Source organism: Hakea prostrata, chromosome 7, assembly GCF_041222555.1.
Source record: "Hakea prostrata isolate BN-2017 chromosome 7, UWA_Hpros_2, whole genome shotgun sequence".
NCBI lineage: Eukaryota > Viridiplantae > Streptophyta > Magnoliopsida > Proteales > Proteaceae > Hakea > Hakea prostrata.
In genome coordinates this window covers 10,366,126-10,386,336 of record NC_142606.1, presented here as the reverse complement: position 1 = coordinate 10,386,336, position 20,211 = coordinate 10,366,126, and the positions used below count along the sequence as shown (strand labels likewise).

The 20,211-nt window shown below is 37.6% G+C and overlaps 3 protein-coding genes across 4 annotated transcripts; 2 read left to right on the top strand and 1 right to left on the bottom strand.

Annotated features, from left to right (window-relative positions):
• Positions 1 to 464: 464 nt before the first annotated feature.
• LOC149009658 (mitogen-activated protein kinase kinase kinase 17-like) lies at positions 465 to 2,510 on the top strand. Its single transcript, XM_089161437.1, has 2 exons — positions 465 to 698; positions 871 to 2,510. The coding sequence occupies exon 2, from the start codon at positions 1,011 to 1,013 to the stop codon at positions 2,091 to 2,093; it is 1,083 nt and encodes a 360-aa protein (XP_089017563.1). The 5' UTR covers positions 465 to 698; positions 871 to 1,010; the 3' UTR covers positions 2,094 to 2,510.
• Positions 2,511 to 3,376: 866 nt separating this feature from the next.
• On the bottom strand, positions 3,377 to 12,028 carry LOC149009657 (SNARE associated Golgi protein family). 2 transcript variants are annotated; one of them, XM_089161438.1, is made up of 8 exons: positions 11,851 to 12,028; positions 11,164 to 11,738; positions 9,151 to 9,203; positions 8,632 to 8,724; positions 8,327 to 8,550; positions 6,842 to 6,908; positions 4,918 to 5,028; positions 3,377 to 3,509 (listed from the first exon to the last, which is right to left on the bottom strand). In XM_089161438.1, the coding sequence occupies exons 2-8, from the start codon at positions 11,591 to 11,593 to the stop codon at positions 3,486 to 3,488; spliced, it is 1,002 nt and encodes a 333-aa protein (XP_089017564.1). In that variant the 5' UTR covers positions 11,594 to 11,738; positions 11,851 to 12,028; the 3' UTR covers positions 3,377 to 3,485. The 2 variants fall into 2 exon arrangements, with proteins under 2 accessions (XP_089017564.1, XP_089017565.1); XM_089161439.1 differs by lacking the exon at positions 11,851 to 12,028 and having other exon boundaries at positions 11,164 to 11,782.
• A 4,020-nt stretch (positions 12,029 to 16,048) lies between these two features.
• Positions 16,049 to 18,192, top strand: LOC149009656 (AAA-ATPase At3g50940-like). The gene is made up of 2 exons (XM_089163577.1): positions 16,049 to 17,089; positions 17,565 to 18,192. Exons 1-2 carry the CDS (start codon positions 16,049 to 16,051, stop codon positions 17,991 to 17,993), a joined length of 1,470 nt encoding a protein of 489 aa, XP_089019703.1. The 3' UTR covers positions 17,994 to 18,192.
• The last annotated feature ends 2,019 nt before the right edge of the window (positions 18,193 to 20,211 follow it).

Here is a 20,211-nt window from a genome sequence, read left to right as displayed (position 1 = left end):
CTTGTTCACTAAGAGATGTTGGTCATTATCAACTGAATAACCCTTTGATGGTATATTTTTCATTGACTTATATGTATAATTTTTAGACTTTTGAAAAGTTTTAAAGTAATTTTTCTTTTAAGGTAAAATTTAAAAGAAAATTTTATTTACATAGATGTAAATTTAGACTTAAAGTTTCTGCAAAAAAAAAAAAAAAGAAAAAAAGGAAGTGGACGAAGAGGTTGGAACTGGGAAAAAACAAAATACCAATTGTGGATGACCAAAGTGACCCTATTATAGACCAATGACAATTCATAACCGTCAGGCCAATAACTGCCAATCCTAACTACCTTACCGTCCATTTAAACCGAAACGCATGACCGTAACCACAAACCAGTGCTCCACGTGGCAGTTCAGCATCAAACCCTAATTTGTAGATATTCAAACAACCGATACCCAAGAAAACTGAAATCTATCCCCAATAAATTAGGAGCACCAACGGTATTATCCATTTTCTCTCTTTATTTATGATCCAATTCTTCCATATTCCTATTGCTTATTCAATTATTCAATACATTTCAACGGACTGGGAAGAACAACAAACACACTTGCAGACAAGGGATTCCGGGGATCAGTCGCTGAAGGCGGCTTTCCAAACCATTGGAAACCGTCCTTCACGTCTCTCTTTCAGGATTATACAAGCGACGTCTAAGATTTCGGTAATTTACCTTTTTCTTGTAAATGAAACAAATAAGAATGAGATAAAAATAACTGCTACTCCTTGTGTTCGTAAAGATTGTTTTTTTTTTAATTTTTTATCTTTCCTCCATTGATCAACAACCATTTACTCTGTTCCTGATCTGTCATTTTGTCTACTTGCTTCAATCCCAGGTTCTTTTACCCGCTAAGCTGGAAATCTGTATGCATTTGATAGGGCCAAACTGCATTTCTGAGCTGGGGCTTATTCACCCAATTCAAGATTGACAATAGGGGTTTCCATCCATTTTCCTCTATTTTCGTAAGAAAAGGAAATGGCAGGGAAGTGTTCAAGCACTTGTCCTATGAAAACAGAATGGGTGAAGGGAAATGCAGTTGGGTCGGGTTCATTCGGTGTTGTCAATCTGGCCATGAACAAATTCACTGGTGAGCTTTTTGTTGTCAAATCCGCCTCATCCGCAGCAGGTTTCAAATCTCTGGAGAATGAAGCCAACATATTAGAAAGCCTTAATTCTCCTTATGTCATCAAGTGCCTTGGGAAGGATTTCTCCACAGAGGCAAATGGGGAGAGAAAGCTTAACCTCTTGCTAGAATTCATGGCTGGAGGAAGCTTGTCCAATGTTGTTGAGAAATTCGGTGGTGCTCTAGATGAGACTGTGATTCGTTCATACACCCGAGACATCCTCCAGGGCCTTGCATATTTACATAGGTGCGGAATTGTCCATGGTGATGTCAAGTGCAAGAATGTGCTCTTGGGTTCATCAGGAAACATCAAATTAGCAGACTTTGGGTGTGCAAAGAAGCAGAACTCTTCAAAACTTGACAATGGTCCAAAGAATTCCTTGGGACCTATTGGTGGGACACCATTATGGATGGCACCAGAAGTTTTGAGAAATGAGGGATTGGACGTTGCTTCAGATATTTGGTCCTTGGGATGCACCATCGTCGAAATGGCAACTGGGAGACCTCCATGGGGTGATATGCACTTGAATCCAGTGGCTGCAGTTTACAACATTGCGTGCAGCAATGAGATTCCAGAGTTACCAAGCAAATTTTCCAATCTAGGGTTGGATTTCTTGGCCAAATGTTTGCAGAGGAACCCAAAAATGAGGTGGTCATGTGAAGAACTACTCCATCATCCATTTATCACCGGGGATTTAGAAATGCAGTGTTCGTGCAAGAAAGATGCTTGTTCCCCGACAAGTGTCTTAGATGACGGGTCATATGAAGAGGATTATGGGTCAGATGAGTCGGTCTCTCCAATAAAGAAAGAGCTCAAGAGCAGGATTCCATTTTTTACAAGATCAAGTAGTGGAAGACACAGAACGTCGAGAAGGCAGCACAGAGAATTCGATCTCCAATCATCGGAAAATTGGATTACTGTTAGGTCAGGTTAAAAATTTCGGTTGCGTGTAGGGTCCAAGGCCATCTTAACTTTGCCCGGACTCTGAGAACGTTAATGGCAGAAGTTCTGTATAGAAACCTGATTAGTATTAGATGGAGGCAGTTGGTCTTTGTTTTTCTGCAGATTTTGATTAGCTAGTCATTGTGATAATCAACCAATGTAGTTCTCAATAACAATCGCTTAAAATTTTGATTTTCTTCAGACAGTAAACTGCAGTTCCTGCTTCTCCAGAAGGCCGTTGGCCTGCAATGATGCATCCTTTCTGCTGTGAATTCCTGTTCCCTGGACCCTTCTGAAATTATTGTGATCCATTGAAATGAAATTGCAAGCTTTGCAACATAGTTCATTTGAGAAGGCAGCCGAAAATTATTAATGCTGTGACCTAAATCAGTTTATTCACTGAAACTTAAGAGACTTCTGCTTCTATTTCAGAGGCGAAACAAACCAAAAATTGATGAACTGGAAGAACTTAAACCAGGGAACCTCTTTTCCAAAAATCCCGAGTTGAGCTATGTTGATATGTTATAGCATCAACTATTTTGTTTTACCAAAACTCTTGTTTAAGGAAACTATGCATAGGATTAGCAGCAAGAGTTCCAGTTTCTCTTGTTGTAGATGCTGTGCTTGCAGATGCAGATCTTAATCAAGTCAGAGGAAGACAGCAGGAAGGTCCCCAAACATGAGGATGAATAACTGAAAAGGGAGAGTATCACTTCGATTATTAGAAATACGATAAATATGTTTAGTTTGTTTTGCTAAAATGCAAACATCATAATGAAAGTCATTCAAATTACATCGCTGTACTAAACCAGGAAAAAGTATAGATAAAATAGACCCACCCACTGTTTCCTACTATAAAGTAAATATTCACCCTCTGAAAACACCATGTTCCGCTGCCATGCTCACCAAAAATATTTTTTGGGAGGAAGAAGCTTTTTCTTCAGTTGAAGCTGGCAACAACGAGGAAGTCCAACCAGCCAGGCATCAACATGCTGATAGCCTCAACGCCATTAAGATTGGAGAAGTTATGTTGCTCAGTGAAGAACTTCAAAAAAAAAAAAAAAAAAAAAAAGGCTACACGCCATCTTCTTAGAAGCTATTAGTTGTGGAATCCGACTTGAAAGACTGTCAAAAAATGCAAATGCATGGTATTGGGACTGAAAGTTATCATGAAGAGCACCATTTTCTTGAGAGGCAATATGTGTAAGGTCATAACTCATAACAATCTCTGTTGCCCAGAGATTTACCAAAAAGAGAAATGCACCACATAGAAAATACACTACAAAATCGAATTCTTTATGAACTTCAATTAATTAATTACATGGCACTGATGCGCCTGTGAAATTTACATCTAAATTATATGTTGTTCCATGAGAACTAGTTTTTACTCGATATCTTTTACAGCATCCTGCACCACAAGTAACCAAACATGATCAGTCAATAACCCTAGTATGTTAACCGTCATAGAACAGTGAAAGCAGTAGACATTATTAGTAATGAAATATCAGACAAACAAAACTGAAGGCTAAGGTATCTATACTCAATGATGCTTTGAACAATAATGAATGCACGCGAGTTATAGGGACTCAACGCTCTTAATAAAAAACAATCAGGTATATAAAGCATTAAATATTTTTGAATAACACCTTTACTAATCATGAGTTTGAACCCCAGTTAAAACATGTCAATCCATCACATATCCAGTTTCGCCAGTGGTTGAACCATGGACACTGAGTTAGTAAACCCCCAATGACTGGTGATTCCTCATGCCATACAAAATTGTTTTTTCCCAAGCGAAGTCAAGCTGTTCAGAACTCATTCAGTCCTTCAATGTAGCATGTCCCGTACAAATGGAGACCTACTTCAAAGATATACAGCTCCGTCTTTGAAAAAGTCTCCAAAAGGGTGTACATATAATGGTGAGTTGCTTTGCCTGCATAGGCTGCATTTCTGCGCTATGGTGCTTTTCAGTTCTCCATCACTTGTATGTTAGTTACTTACTTACTTTAACCTTGCATATTTTCCTCTCATTGTAATCATGAATTCGATTGTCATTTGCCAATTCATAAAAATAGCAGCATGTCAAAGTAATTTTGATTGGGTCATGTAATGTTGATTTAGCTAAATTCCATGGGGAAAAAAAATCTACATAGTAGATGTAAAATAGTAATAATGAAAGAGGCAGAGAATGCTATCTACTTTTTTCAAGGATACTAAATGATGGATGCTAACAATGTAGTGTTAACAAAACTAGGGTTTCTTCATATTAGACTGGTCCACATGCTCAGTGATCTGGACCTAACAATTCACTTGACTGTCAGGAAAACCTGTGCGCAACATCACATGTCTTTCCTAGATGATGTGGCCAATGGCAATTCTAGTCTTTTATTGACCAATATCATTGTTATATTCTTGCACTTGGACCCAGCATTCACCCTGGTAGAATCAACTGAGCAGTTTGTCTTAAGAGTTAAGGGTAAGTTATTTATTTATTTATTTTTGTCTTAACTCTTAAGAATAAGAATGAGTGCCATATGTACAGTAGGGATCCCAAACACCATACATACAATTCAAGTGCTGATACCTCAGAAATCACCATTAGGAAACTAATGAAAATTGGGCCCAATATTCTCTATGGTACAATCAATCAATCAGTTTTCCTTAGAAAACAAGAATGACTGCCATACATACAGTAACAATCCCAAACATTATAGATGCAACTCAGGTTCTCATACAATGATAGCTTGGAAATTACCATCAGGAAACTGATGATTAATGAAACTTCTATAAAAAGGGAAATCAATGCATGGACTTACTTGGGCAAGCTTAGTTACATAAGCTGCTGCCACTGCTGTCACCAGGAGTCCCAGTCCAAGTGTCAGTAACTGATTGTTACCGCCTGGTAGTCCAACATCAGATTCTTCTTGCTGACAAATCATGAAAATCAAGAATCTCAAGCAGTCTGAGTGAAACTTATTTTACCTTAGGAAGCAGTAGACTTAAAATCTCCAATACTGAACTAACCTCCACTGGACTTTGTAGATGAGGCAGTTAATGCATTAGAACTTATTCCATCAAAGTATGAATTCATCACCCCTTTTTCTTCTTCCGTTTTTTTTTTTTGGACCCAGGGGGGGGGGAGTGTGTTACTTGGGTTTAGAAACTTTATTCTGGCCCCAAAGATGGGTTTGACGGGGCTTGGATATCTTTTTTGGGTTTATTGATGGAATAAGTCTTTCATAAGACCATAATTGGGTCTTATTTCTGTTACACTAATAAGCATATAGGTTATAGAAGATATATTCGGGTCCATCGGAGCTAGTAAGAGATTATGTTATTTTAAAATTTACTTTTGACAGCTTTCAGTATACGCAGGTCCCAAGTCCCAACCAGGCTGTAAGTTAGGATTAAGGAGTATTATATTCTTTCTAAATTAATTATTTCTTTGATTGTTTTTAGATTATTATTTTAGGAAGTTTAGTAAGAGATTGCATAATTCTTCCAGCTTGTATCCTCGCTGTGAATATTTTGTGTCCCCATAATTGGAGATTTGTTTCTCTAATCTCTCGTTGTTGGATATTACTTATCCTGGTGACAATTATGAGTGCCATCTTGGTGAGGATTTTGTCTCTTCCTCATAAATATTATTTGACTGTTCCCATGTTGGAGGCTATTTGTCTTCAATATGATTCATTCATACCCTTCTGCAGTTCTACTACCCTTCTCTGTGCATTTGCTCCTGCTGTTGTTATTTCAGACTTTTGGTCTGGATCAATATTTTCATCTTCTACTGCTGCTATTATCTGGCTACGGTTGACATTTTTTTCCACCTATATCTTTTGTCATTATCTGGGTTTTTTCTTCGTGGAGGTTTTTCTACATTGTTGGTGCCAGTGGCTAATATTTTTGTAGGTGCTGCAACTGGAAGGAAGTTATTTCTGTGGTTATATTATTTGCTTTAGTATGTTACCCAAAAAAAAAAAAAGAAGTTATATTATTTGCTGCAAGTTTATAATGGTTGCAGGCTGGCTTCTACAAAAGATTTATCATGCAAGTCCGATTTCTCTCATTGTTGTTCCAAGTTTACCTTGGATATGTCCCAGTTTGGGGGGGACTGTTGAGATTCTCGCACTTACTACTACCATTAATGGTAATTTGGGAACAATGATTTATTAGTGCTGGCAAGACCATTAAATGTATTAGCATATGAATCAGGGGTACATGTATAATTGTGTCTTATATTCGAGCTTGTTTTCTTCTCTTGCATTTTCTATCCTCCTCCCCATTTCTTCTTCTCATCTGATCCTGGTTATTTCAGTTTGATTTTGTCACACGGTATCAAGTTAGGGGAGTAGGGAATAACAAGCATGATTTCTAGGGTGTTTCACTTTTATTTCATTGCTATGAAGAGTAACTGGAGACCAGTTGAGGTATGGCACATTTGAAAGTATTAGTTCACGAACTGGTGAGAGTATTTTGAACGTGAACTCATATATTATCGAATTTATTGTTTTCTCTTGACAAAGTATTATAGAGAAATTTCCTTTTTTATCTATTGTCTGGGATCTGGTCTTCCAAAAAAATTTTTACTAGCTTTTTGAAGGATCTCATCTGTCCAGATATTCTGCAGTTTAGGTCCTCTATTTCTCTCTTGTATGCCGAGAAGCTGCCCCCCTTCCCTTCTAGACGCCTTGACAACATAACAATATTATTAACAGTAAGAGAAATTTTATAACTCACAATGACTGCTCTGCCAAATGCTCCAGCACTGACATAAGCCCACGTTCCTGGCAGCATTCCCAGCCAACTGCATCCAGAAGTTCATGGTTGAATATGAACATGCACGTCCAGAAAGTCAGAAAGTGGTATCAGAAGCAAGATATGCACTGCAAATCCAGCCAGATACCAGCCAATATTTGCAGAAGATCAGCTAAAGATCCGTGGATCAGCCTAAATGGCTGCCAGCCCAATACAGATTGGTTGGTCTGAAGGTCTACATAAAATTTCATTCATAGATTATTTCCATCCTATGTCCGAGTTGAGTTCCAACTCATAAAACGAAATATAAGAAGTTAGCTACACAGTGCAAAGCCAAGGGCATAGAAGAAAAAAACAAAACTTTTGCGAGAAAAGCGCGCATACCCACTTAAAAGCATGGAGGAGGAGTATACAAGAATTTGTTTATGGAAATTAATCCTACGGTCTGGCCACTTATAGCGTTTCATTGGGGTTGTTCTCACATGGTAGTGGTTGCATACTGCTTCTACTGTATATTTATTGCTTTGAATAAAAAACTAATCTAGTTATCTATTCTCCTTTCTTTCTTTTTTATTTTTTATTTTTCTTTATTTTAAAAATGAAAGTTCATTCTGTCAGAACTTCGTTATTTCAGACACTAATGCCAAGGCAACAAGGCAAAAGGGTCTGGGATGCTTCATTATAGTCACTCATTCAGTCTGGGTGGAAAGAAATGAATGCAGATTTGAAGGGGCAGCAACATGGCAAGAGGTTCTGTCACACAATATTCTGCAAGAGGCGCATTTAAAGGAAGTAATATTAACAAGAGTTATGGATCAAGGGGAGCTGATCATTGGAAGGAGGATGGGCTTGGACATCCGGCAAAAAAGGTGAATTAAACCAGAGGAGGTTTTTTGGATCCACTACTGACAGGGTGTTACAAGGTGAACTCTGATGGAAGCTCCATAGGTAACCCAGATAATGGGGGTGCTGGTGGAGTGATTCGAGATGAGAAAGCTAGTGTAATGGTTTCATTCCAAGTACATTTCGGAATATGTACAAGCTATGAGGTGGAAGTTTCCAGGAATTCCAACAAGTCTGGAAAAGGCAAGAGAACTAAGGCTCTCTAGGATATGGGTGGAATATGATTTGGCTAAATTGCTAGCCTCAGTCACATTATATTGTTTTCTTGTTTGTTTTTCGTTATTGTTTTCTAGTATGCCGGGTAGCCAGGCATTATCCCTTGGATAAATACCTTAATGTTGAATGCCTAAGGAAGGATAATTTTGCCAAAACTCTCTGAACTTTGCACTGGATTTGACCAAGTTACTACTATATGTTAGATACCATAATAACCCAAAATGACATCAGGTTCCAAGTCAGCCAACAGCCAGCCCATCAAGGTCATTAAGGTCTCACATGATTACTAGAGCAAGAATCCAAGTAACAGAGACTGCAAGAAAATATTTGGATGATCAAGAAACTAACCTGCCCAACACATATGGAACAAGCTTCACAGATGTTAATCCATACAGGTAGTTTCCTAGAGAAAAAGGCAGCAAAGGGCTCAAACGAAGAAGTGTGACAACCCGGAAACCATTTTCTCCAATTGCTTTGTCAATGGCTAGAAATTTCTTATTTCCTTCAACCAATTTAAGTATGCGTTCACGAGCAAAATATCTGGCAATGAGAAAAGCTACAGTTGCTGCCACCTGAAAACATAATAGCACTAGCATAAGTGCCTCTTAACTGCTAAAAAGATTTTGTCTCAAATTAGATGGTAAACATATTACCGTTCCACTGATAGAGACAATGATAGTTCCGGTAACAGTCCCGAAAAGAAGACCGGCAGACATGGTTAAGGGGATAGCTGGAATTGCAAGGACCTAAGACAGTGTGAACTATTCAAAGTTAGAGCAAACAAAACAATGATGATTCTCAGCTATAATCCAATTCGAACCAAATATCTAAGAATATAACCAAAAACCTCTACCAACATTATGGATTTAAAGAACCCTTAGGATATTGCTCTACAAATAGGTGAGCAAGCTAGTAGAGGTTTAGTGGCAAAGCAGTTAACGCAAATCAAACCAACTTTTTGAGTCAGCATGGATTGGCTAAGTAATAGTAAGTAAACTCAAGGTAAGTAATGTTGGCTTCCAACCATTCTTAGTCTAGGAAGAGCCGTTCGGAGTCGGGCAATGCTTGTTGTATTAAGCATCTAGAATGGGGGGTGGATTCTCTCAAAATTCTATGGTTGATTGCTGAAAAGGCTTCAACCCAAATATTTGAAGAAGAAGACAAATGTGTACCTCCAATCCAGCATAAACAGCAACAAATAAAGCATAACCTGCTGTGCCATAACCTGTTCACAGAGACTATCTATGAGCTTATAAAGTAACTATTGCAGCATGATAGATAATTCAAAACTAGAGAACAATTATAGAAGTTGGAGAAACAGAAAACCCCATGAAAAAGAGTAATGCTACTTCATTTGCAGCACACAGGAGACCAAGTTATGTCATCCCATGGTCTTTGCACCAGACCAAGTGTAAAAAGATGATAGAAGTCCAACTGACTTTAGGGCTGCATAATAATTTGTTTATTATTCATGGGTTAGTATGTAATAAGCGGAATTTACATAAGCCTTGAATTTTGTAGCTTATAAGGAATGGAATTTTCTATTACTTTTTGTCTTTGTTTGTTTAAGTGGTTAAGCCATGTTAAGACTCTGCATTACAGTCAGTGTCAGTGAGGTTAGCAAGATTTTTAGTGACAATAAGCTTTTGCTTTTATAAATAGAAAATTGGTTATCAACCCAAAGTCTACTTTATGTTTTCTCTCAAGTATTTCAAGACCAATAGATCCTGAACCTTAAGAGAAGGCCCAAAAAGAAAAGACGAGAGAGAGAGAGGGAGGTAACATTTCAAGTTCTCCCTACAAAATCAAATTCAGTTCCTAGTTGAGACCCTATTCTTTTCAATTTTTAGTTTTCATTTTCAAACAAGACTTCTCTACATCTAAGTTGCAGAGCTTTTGTTTGGGCTTTATTATTAATATTTTGTAGTAGCATCTTGAGAGTACATGTTCTACTTAGAGTTATGAGTTAAGCACAAGTCCAGGTCCCTGATAAGTGTCAGGATGGTTAATAAATTGCCACCACTGTCACTGATGTCAAATCAGCTACATTTATGTAATAGAAGATCCTGCACCCACCTCATTGATCAAGTTTCAAGCCAAAATTAGCATGTATACAGGTTGAAAGCTTGTCCAAAGTTGTGAAAGTTACAGCACAAACCACTAAAGCCCAATTAGTGCATTTGTTACATTTTAAGGGTATGGACTGTTTATAATTTTGAAGCATGTCTTGTCATGTCTGTTTTGTCATGTTAGAGATGTCCATCGGCCTGAAACTTCAGTGGTGATGTAAATGTGGCTTCCTCTATCACAGCCTACCCACATTCATTGAAGCATGCAAAAGGGCAAGAAGCTGAGATCATGTTAAATTGGTGCCGATTCAATTACAATTTGTGGTATCTAAGACATGAGAGAAAGCTTTCTTTCTTGTGTCTCACAGTTCTTCAAGTGTCCTATTGCTATAATTTGAAGTTCCAGATTATCTTGGCAGTGTTTGGTTGGATTATTTTCATTTTCTACCCATTAAGCTAGTTAATTCTGTCTTCTATTATGCTATTTAGAGTATTACTTAGTTATGTCAGGCAACCCTTTAAGCGACGGAAAATACCAACCCTACAGCCACTAACAGGGCCTTAACACAAATATGTTCCACTTTCACATGGTCCAGAAACCCAGGTAGAGTGGATTGGAAACAATCCCAAACCTACAACAGATACTATCTGCATTCTCCTAGACATTTCACCAGCACAATATTCTTTCTTCATGGCAAGAAGATAACAAATAACTAAAAGTCCAAACATAGAGAATCTCAATGTTAATCTGAGTGCTGATCACACTATAGATCAAGAAGCATCCTTAATGGGATAGGAACCAAGACTATCAGGCACAGCAAAATGCCGAGTCCTTCCTCAACTCAAGGATCGGGCAATTATTGAAAAACCCATTTGGAAATCAGAAACTAACAACTTCCGATTCCTTATTTAGCGGTTACAAATTCAATCAAAATCAACGGAGCATGTATAATGTCAAGCCCTAAGATCTAGCTACGGAACCAAATACAGCATAAGCGAGACAAACCCATTTCGTCATTGGAAAAAACAAATCCCAGATGAACACCAGAAAGTTAAGGCTGAAAGCAGCGAATACGGAATTCTCGGACAATTGCGAGTTGTTTCTGACAAGATTACCTTCAATAAAACCGGTGAGCTGCATCAAGATTGCATTGAGCTGGTCTTTGTATGTATAGCCAACTATCCCGAATCCGCCAACAAAACCAACAAGCAAAAGACCAGCCAGAAGGGAACCTTTAGCCGCAGTTTCTCCTTCCAAACCGAAATCTCCCTCTCCAGAAATCTTGTCAATGCCTTCGTCAGGGTCATTTCCATCGTTCTTTGGACTACCAAACCTTCTTAAACTCTGTGGAATGCCAGTAGTCTTCTGAAGGGTCTGTTTCTTGGTTTCTTTGAGAGATGAGCGTGGCTTGAAGACATGAAAACGCTTGGGTTTGAAGTCTAAGAAGAAAAAGGAAGAACAAGGAGAAAGAAGGAAACTACGTCTGAAGGGAATTTGTTGAGATTGGAAAGATGAGTAGGAGAGGCAGGGCCTCAGGGTGCGCATTTTAAGCAGTAGTAAGTGTAGGATAAGAAATGTTGAGAGAATCCCATCTAAGCTTGTAACTTAGGCCTTCGAATTTGGATAAGAGAATCACTGAACCAGAACCTCCTAAGCTCGCAAACATCGTAGAAGAGCCCAGTAACTCCACCTGGCAAATTGTCAACCAGTGGTGATTAAATTTGACGTTGGAATCAAATACCCAGTTCAAAATAAAAAAAAGAATCAAGTAGCCATCAAAGACCCAAAAGGATTCATCTTACCATCGTAGGAAAGCGAAAACAATAATTTTCACATCATTGCTCAGAATTTTGTCATTACAATTACCCTGGAGTCAATTTCCCTTTCCCCAAATCTTGGCCAGTGATTCGACTGGGATGCCATTCTTCAGATCCATGTAACTGTTACTTCTGCTTTTAATGAATTTCCCTTTCTTTTGCGAAAAAAAAACAAAAAACAAATTTGACATGATGATGATAGTAGAAGAAGGGTTTTTTCTTTTCTTTTCTTTTTGGTAGAACGTAGAAACGCTTTAGAGAATATTCCAGAACAAAAGTCCAGCTTGAGCCATATCCTCAAATAAACAAATATCATTAACGGGCCGAAGCTATACATTAGGCCCATGATGAAAGTGATGGTTAAGTCCATAATCAGGCCCATTACGGACAATACCCTTCCACTCAGAAACAGTTGAGGTTGAAGTCCGAGCAGTGATTTGTTTCCAAATTCCAAGTCAGAAGATGATGATAGTGATACCGGTTCATAATTGGACCCAAGCCATCTTTGAACCAACCGTAAAAAACCATTGACTGTCTAGGAGGATGAACGACTCGGTTCAGTGCATCGCACTAAAAAGTTCTTAATCACTGAAGCGTTGCAATATTTAAAGAGATAACAATAAATTAAAGGATCTCATGTTCAATGAATTTAAGCCTTGCAATATTTACTTCAAGATATGGGCATATTTAAACTATTATAAATTGGAAAATTTCTTGTGTGTTGTGTAATCCTTTTTATAGTTGTTAGGCTTGGTTAGGGATTTGTGCTCTAGAAATGGATGTATTTTGTTACTTTAAGAACTGTTTTCTTGTCATATATACTCAACCGTTTGGTTGTTTCTTAATTATGTGGTATTATTTTTCTTGTATATAATCAAATTAAAGTATGGATTTTGGTGCTAGCATTGTATCATAACAGCATATATATATGTACTTTGTCACTCAATTTTATTTGTACCATATGGACCCTAGAAATGCATCACAGTCGCAAGAGAAGGACATTGTCTCATGGCCAATAGAAATCTCTCTGTGTCTATTGGAGTTCTTCTTAGAAATTCATAGCAATGGTAGAAGTGGAGACAATGGTCTAAAGAAAGAACATTGGGTGGAGGTTAGTAAAAGGATACATGAAATGTATGACAAACATTATGATTGGGAACAACGCCGCAACTATTTTCATATCTGGAATACTAGGCTCCGTGCACTTTGTGATTTGCAGAAACAAAGTGGACTAGGCTGGAATGATAGCAAAATGAGATTTGATGCTGACCCTCACTTTGGGAATGAAGTCAATGTATCAGTATATATTTAGAAACCATCATTTGTCAGTTCACAATACTTTATGGTAGCTTCTAAGTTGTAACTTTAAATTTTAAATTTTCATTATTTCTTTGGAACCAAGACTGGTCTGGTAGTGAACCATTTGACCCACAATTAGATTTTTGAAGCAACAACATGGAAGTACAAAATGCAGGTTGAATAATTACTTGTAAACTCTTTTTGTTAGTATATACTCTCTAGCAAGTTCATAATTAATTTTCTTCTTTGTAGGCCTCAATGTTGGAGATATATAATGAGACAATTCAGGATCTGCTTTCACCAAATCGATCCAATGGTCCAGACATTTCAAGGGCAGAAAATGGTGGAAAACAGTATCCAATCAAGCATTTGATGCACATTAATGGTGGTTGTAACAACTTCTATGTTGATGAAAATAAGACAAAAGCAGGGAGGGCCACCATATACTACTATTGAAAGTTGTAACACTGACTGTAATGTAAAATTAGGAAGAGAAAAAATGATCTGGATTGAATTCAACTGGCCAAATTAGGCATTTTTGTGAACTGGAAATATCCTTTAATTACTGTAATAGCTTCTATGTTGAATGCATTACCATTCAATTCAAGAATAAAATCCAACCTTTCTACTGTTTCTCATTTATTTTCCACAATATCTCCCTTTGTTATTTAATCTCTCTCTGCTCTCTCCCCTCTCTGTGCCCTCGCCTTCTCTATACCTTATTAGTCTTAAGTCTTAAGTCTCTCTCTCTCTCTCTTTCCCCCCTCACCTTAAGCCTTAAAATCTCATAAGGAGACAATATTAGAGTGACAAAGACTCTTTGAAAAATGAAGACTTAGGTGGGGTGGATATAGGAAGAACCAACGTCTTCTTGATTTGGTCCAAGTTCTCCAACTTCTTCCACAACAAACCCATGTTAAAGTCCCTTCAATTTTCTCCAATGAGATAGAAGTTGGGACATTTAGCCTTGGAAAATATAGTAACTTTACTTAATGTCACAATCATTAATGAAAATAGAGGTTTTAAGACTTGGAGTAGAGAGAGTCTTTTGCATTTCGACAATGCTCTATGTCTACACTATTAGAGTTTACTTTATTATTCAACAATAACTATCTCATAATATCTCCCTTTGTTATTTAATCTCTCTCTCGCTCTCTCTCCCCTTTCCTTCTCTCTACCTTAGTCTTGGGATTCTCTCTCTCTTTCCCCCTTCACCTTAAGTCTTAAAATCTCATAAGGAGATAGATACTAGAGTGACAAAGACTCTTTGAAAAATGAAGACTTAGGTGGGCTGCATATAGGAATAGCCAATGTCTCCTTGATTTGGTCCAAGGTCTCCAACTACTTCCATAGCAAACCCATGTTAAAGTCGCTCCAATTTTCTCCCAGGAGATGGAAGTTGGGACATTTAGCCTTAGAAAATATAGTAACTTTACTTAATGTCACAATCATTAATGAAAATTAAAGGTTTTAAGACTTGGGGTAGAGAGAGAGAGACTCTTTTGCATGTGGACCATGCTCTATGTCTACACTATTAGAGTTTACTTTATTATTCAACAATAACTAGTTTAAACAAATAAAATGGTAGAAGAAATTAACAATGTTCTTATCATCACTTTAATCTACTAAGTAGTCAATAAAATGAAGAACATTTGACATTAATCTTACTAATAGGTTAAATCCACTTATGGGATAACCAAATAGTTTTTCAAGTGATTCAAGTTGAATCCAACAACAGGTTAAATCGACTCATGTGGTAACCAAATAGTTTTTCACAAGAGATTCAAGTTAAGTCCAGACATAATGAGGGTAATCTAATAGTTTTTTAGATAGATTCACTTGTTAATATCATGATAATCAAATGGTTTTTCAGATAGATTCACTTATCAGAATCAGGGTTCTGAAGGTAACCACATGATTTTTCAGACATATTCGCTTATTAGAATCAAGGTAATCAAAATTTTTATTTATTTATTACAAATATGATATTACATAACCTAATTTTACAGAATCGTGATTCTTTAGAAACATCATTCTGAAGCCAATTCAAGATAATTGTGGAACCAAAACATAACCTAAAGTCACCTAAGTACAAAAGAGATATAATGAATGGTTGTGGCCACCATCCAACGGCCGCAAGACAGTCCTGTGCATTAATTATGCACGATTAGAGCAATTTCATGTCGAAGACACCCCAGTCTAGATGATAATTCAAAAAAACGAAAAAGTAAATTTTCTTTTTGGTAACAGGAAAACGTAATTGGTGGTTCAAAAACTTTGGAAAATTGAATCTTAAACTTTATGTATAGACTTGTTAAGTCATTTTCCACCATCCCCTTCTTTACGCTCTTCTAATGGATACAAAGAGTCAATGTGTACTCAAAAACACCTAACCACACAAAAATGGTGCCTCCCACGCAGGTCTGCTACTGGTGAGGTACACTACAGTATTCCATCATGCAACCAATGGCAGTAAAGTACGTGGCATAGTCTTACAAATTTAATGGTCTACCGTCATTTTCCATATCAACCTGTCTGGTCATTCTTGATATTATGAAGAAGTTCTCTAAGAACATCACGGGTTTTGTAAGTGGACTTCCGAAGTCAACATTCATTTTATTATTATACGGACCTGAGTCCAAGAAACAAAGATTCTTGAATGGTCCAAAACAGATATGCAAACACCCAGGAGAATACAAACGAAATAAACACAAAATAGTGAAAATTTCACCATGATTTGACAAAATTACCTGCAACTATTTGACAGAATTTTAATGCTTGAAGTAACATTTTTAAACCCTAAATCCTTAGAAGAATTTCACTTCTCTATATAAAGCAACCACTATAATCAAACGCAAAGAGCCAAAACGTTCAAGAAGGATAGATGTCTTACTCGTCTTTCTCCACCTGCACTACCAACATGGTTTCCATTACCAAAACTCTTCTACCCATGGCTGCTTCTGTTGCAGCATCAGCTATGCTTTTTCGGACGATAGTGCGAGACTTCCTACCTCCTGAGCTCCAAAATTACGTCTTCTCTGGTGTCTGGAAACTGATCAACAATCTCTCATCTCAACAAACAGTCGTCATTGAAGAATTCGATGAACTTACCAACAATCAAATCTATGAAGCTGTTGAGATCTATTTAGGCCACAAGGTCTCGCCCACCAATCGCCGAACCATGAGAATTAGCAAATCGGATAAGGAAAAGAACATCAAGATCGCCATGGGAAGGAACGAAGAGATTATTGACACCTTCGATGGAATTCAATTCAAATGGAGATTGATTTGTAGGCAAATCGAATCCAAAAATGTCCACAACCCGCGTGATCTCAATTCAACATTTCGATCTGAGGTTCGATCATTTGAGCTCGACTTCCACAAGAAGTATAAAGAGGTGGTGTTCGATTCTTACCTGCCTTACATATTCAAGCAATCGAAAGCCATGAAAGAGAATAACAAGACTCTGAAGATCTTCACCATGAAATACGAACGTATGTACCATAATTTGGCAGATACTTGGAGCTCTGTGAATTTGGATCATCCTGCAACTTTTGAAACATTGGCGATGGACGTGGAGCTCAAGAGAACGATAATGGAAGATCTGGAGAGATTTGTTCAGAGAAGAGAATTCTATAGGAGAGTCGGAAAGGCTTGGAAACGAGGCTATCTCTTGTATGGTCCACCTGGAACAGGAAAATCAAGTTTGATTGCTGCCATGGCCAATTACCTCAACTTCGATATCTACGATTTGGAACTTACTGACCTTCGCTGCAACTCAGAGTTGAGAAGATTGCTGCTTGCAACAGCAAATCGTTCTATTCTTGTTGTTGAAGACATCGATTGCACGGTTGAATTGCAAGATCGCCTAGCCAAGGCCAGAGCGGCCGCACAACCGCACAGGTTTTTTGAGGGCAACGGTCAGGTTGGTGTCTCTTCCCTGTTCTCCACGACGCTCACTGTAACTTCTTATAACACACACCACAGATTTACTAGTTTATTAAATAGATCTGGATTATCAAAGTTTCCATGATGCCAAATCTTAGGAATCCTGCTTGGCTAATCTCCCTGATGTGGCTGTGCCTGTTGCCTAGCCGGATTCACACCTCTACAATTTCCCCAAGTCAATTCCATTAGATATCAGCTACTCAAAACCCGATTCGGTTTGTTTAAAAATAAAACTTTTTTCTTGCTTAAATTGGTCTTATATATGTATGCATGGGATTTTGAAAGGCTAGGATTTAATAGAATTCACGTGGTGTACATCCAACAATGGCACTGCAAGCGTCACCATGTTAAAGCCAATAGCCTAGCATAATCCACATCTCTGTTTTTTAATTTAAAAAAATAAAACATTTCTCCATTTTTCATGTAGATTTATTTTTGGGTTGATTTTGCAGCAAGTGACTCTATCCGGGTTATTAAATTTTACTGATGGTTTATGGTCGAGTTGTGGAGACGAGCGAATCATTGTGTTTACAACCAATCACAAAGACCGATTGGACCCTGCATTGCTTCGTCCTGGTCGCATGGATGTACATGTTCATATGACATTTTGCACGCCATGTGGATTTAGACTTCTAGCCTCTAATTATTTACAAATTCAAGAACATGTAATATTTCAAGAGATTGAGGAGCTCATCGGGAAAGTGAAGGTCACCCCTGCAACAATTGCTGAGGAACTTATGAAGAGTGAAAATCCTAATGTTGCACTTGAAGGTACACTTGAATTGCTTCGAAGCAAAAAAGAAATTGACAATGAAGTCAAAACCGAAGAACTGAAGAAAGGGGCAGAAAACAAGCATGATGATAAGGAAGATCTCAACTAGTGTTGTCCACTAGTAAGATGAAATTTGAAAAAAGATGTATTTGAATAATATGACCAAATGAAAGAATAATGATAATTTTCTTTTTTCCTTAAAGTGGTTGATGTAATGATCATTACATTCGTTTGGGGAAAAAAAAAAAAGTTGAAAAGCTGAGTTTGGCGTGGAAAAAGTAGAACTCCTTTTCTCTCTGGTGGACGTAGGCAGGGTTTTGCCGAACCATGTTAAATTTTCCTTATGTGCTTTGCTTGTGTTCTTCTCTGTTCATAGTTATACATCCATTATCTCTAACAAGTGGTATCAGAGCGAGGTTCGATAGATTATCGCTGCTCTTTATCTAATTTATTGTTTGACAAAAAAAATTCAAAGTAATAAAATTGGAACCATAATTCAAAGTTTCCTTAACAAGACTAGCACATGCCCAATCTAGATGAAGGCTGCCAGAGAAGTCCTGTAATTGTTGACTAGCAATCTAAAGAGATGAGCAAGTTGTCCACTCCCATTGATCTAGCTTAGATGATGCCATCCTCATAGCTTCAAGTTCCTCCCTTATCACCCAAAGTCCCCTACAAGGCAATGCTTGGGTAGCTATGAGTATACCTTGGTGATCCCACAAAAGACATCCACGATCTCCCTTGACATCCTCTTTGTCCCAAGCTTCGTTAGTGTAGAGATGGAACAACCCTTTTTGCTCCCCTTGAATTAAGTCAATAGTAGAAAGGATCAGTTGTATCCACACTTGACTGTACACAATGATAATGAATTTCGAATACCTGAAAAGAGAATTGGAACATAATTTGGGGAATATGGATAGATAGTAGCATTTCTACTGTTCTAGATGCACCAACCATGGTATGTAATATCGGCGAAAAATGGTGATATTTTGCCGGTTCGCTACTTACCAAATTGAAAACCCCTCCGAAAACGAGATTTACACAAAGCCGGCGATATGTTTTTAAAATTTACTTAGATATGTGCATTCTATAAGGTGTGGTTTCAAAGGTATGATATCACATGTAAATGTGCATGTATTTTTTATGGTGGCTTTCATGAGTTGGGATCATCTCCCCGAGGGAGCACAGCTCCCTGATGACTTAGCAACCACATATTGCAATGGAGCCCACAAGTGAAATTCATGACTTTTTTAAAAATGTTTTATTATTTTTCACCTGTGGGCCCCACTACAATGTGGTTGCAAAGCCGTCGGGGAGCACTCTGTGCTTCCCTGATGGGGAGATGATCCCGACTCGGCTTTCACGGGGTGGAAAGTAGTGTTATTAGTGGGACTCACTAGCTTGTGTAACTTCAGTTTTAAATCATGTGCCTTTTATCTCACATGATCAATAATTATAACATTTTTTGAAAACTCAAACCCATTATTTGATCTTTGCTATACCTTCCTATATCTCATTCAGCCATTTTTCTCTATTTATTATGAATCTGCAACTGACGAGCCTGACGACTTAGGGGCGAATTTTGTCAGATATTTTAAAAAAAATTCGTCATTTCTCCGGTAGTGGACAGCAAAGTTTGCAATAAAAACCGCACCATAGCACCCTGCGAGAACGGAAGCAACCCCTAACATGTGTGAAGCTGCTAAATAATCAAGTATCTCATGATACCGGATACTAGCCGATACGTATCCATATTTGACCCAACCGATACGATACATCTCGCTACGTCTCTCCATTGAATTACACTAAAATACATTGGTCAGAGTGATACAATACTCGATACAAGACGATATGTCTCTTAAAATCACTTGACCGATACGATACTCGATACCGATACTTTAAACCTTGCCCATCAGTTGTCTATTTAGATCTCTTAACAGTAATTGGGTATTACTATTAAAAAAAACAAAAAACCGTAAGTCATGGCAGCAGATATCGATAATTGGTTGGCAAGCATGTTGATATATGAGTGACATTTCTTCAAAGTTCACCTGCTCTATTCCTTATCAAAAAAAAAAAAAAAAAAAAGAAAACTGCTCCATTCTATAGTGAAGGTGAAGTACTAAAAGTGAAAACTTATTGAATACTTTTCTTTTTGGAAAGAGAAAAGTGACTTTCAACTTTACCTTTTTCTTATAATTTCTTACGTTATTTGTGTGGATGGTTTTGAGATAATATTCAAGTTTCTGTTTGTTTTAGTTGAACATGGTAGAGGCTTTCGATTACATTCTTGTTTAGTTTTTTTTCCAAGAATTTGTTTTCTCTTT

Coding starts and splice junctions, on each gene's coding strand:
- LOC149009658 (XM_089161437.1), top strand. CDS start 1,011: ATGGCAGGGAAGTGTTCAAGCACTTGTCCTATGAAAACAGAATGGGTG.
- LOC149009657 (XM_089161438.1), bottom strand. CDS start 11,593: ATGCGCACCCTGAGGCCCTGCCTCTCCTACTCATCTTTCCAATCTCAA. Junction 5,029..6,841: donor CATTTGGCAGAGCAGTCATT/GTGAGTTATAAA, acceptor ATGATTTGTCAG/CAAGAAGAATCTGATGTTGG. Junction 3,510..4,917: donor ATGTAACTAAGCTTGCCCAA/GTAAGTCCATGC, acceptor CTTGTGGTGCAG/GATGCTGTAAAAGATATCGA.
- LOC149009656 (XM_089163577.1), top strand. CDS start 16,049: ATGTCTTACTCGTCTTTCTCCACCTGCACTACCAACATGGTTTCCATT. Junction 17,090..17,564: donor TTTTTGAGGGCAACGGTCAG/GTTGGTGTCTCT, acceptor TTGATTTTGCAG/CAAGTGACTCTATCCGGGTT.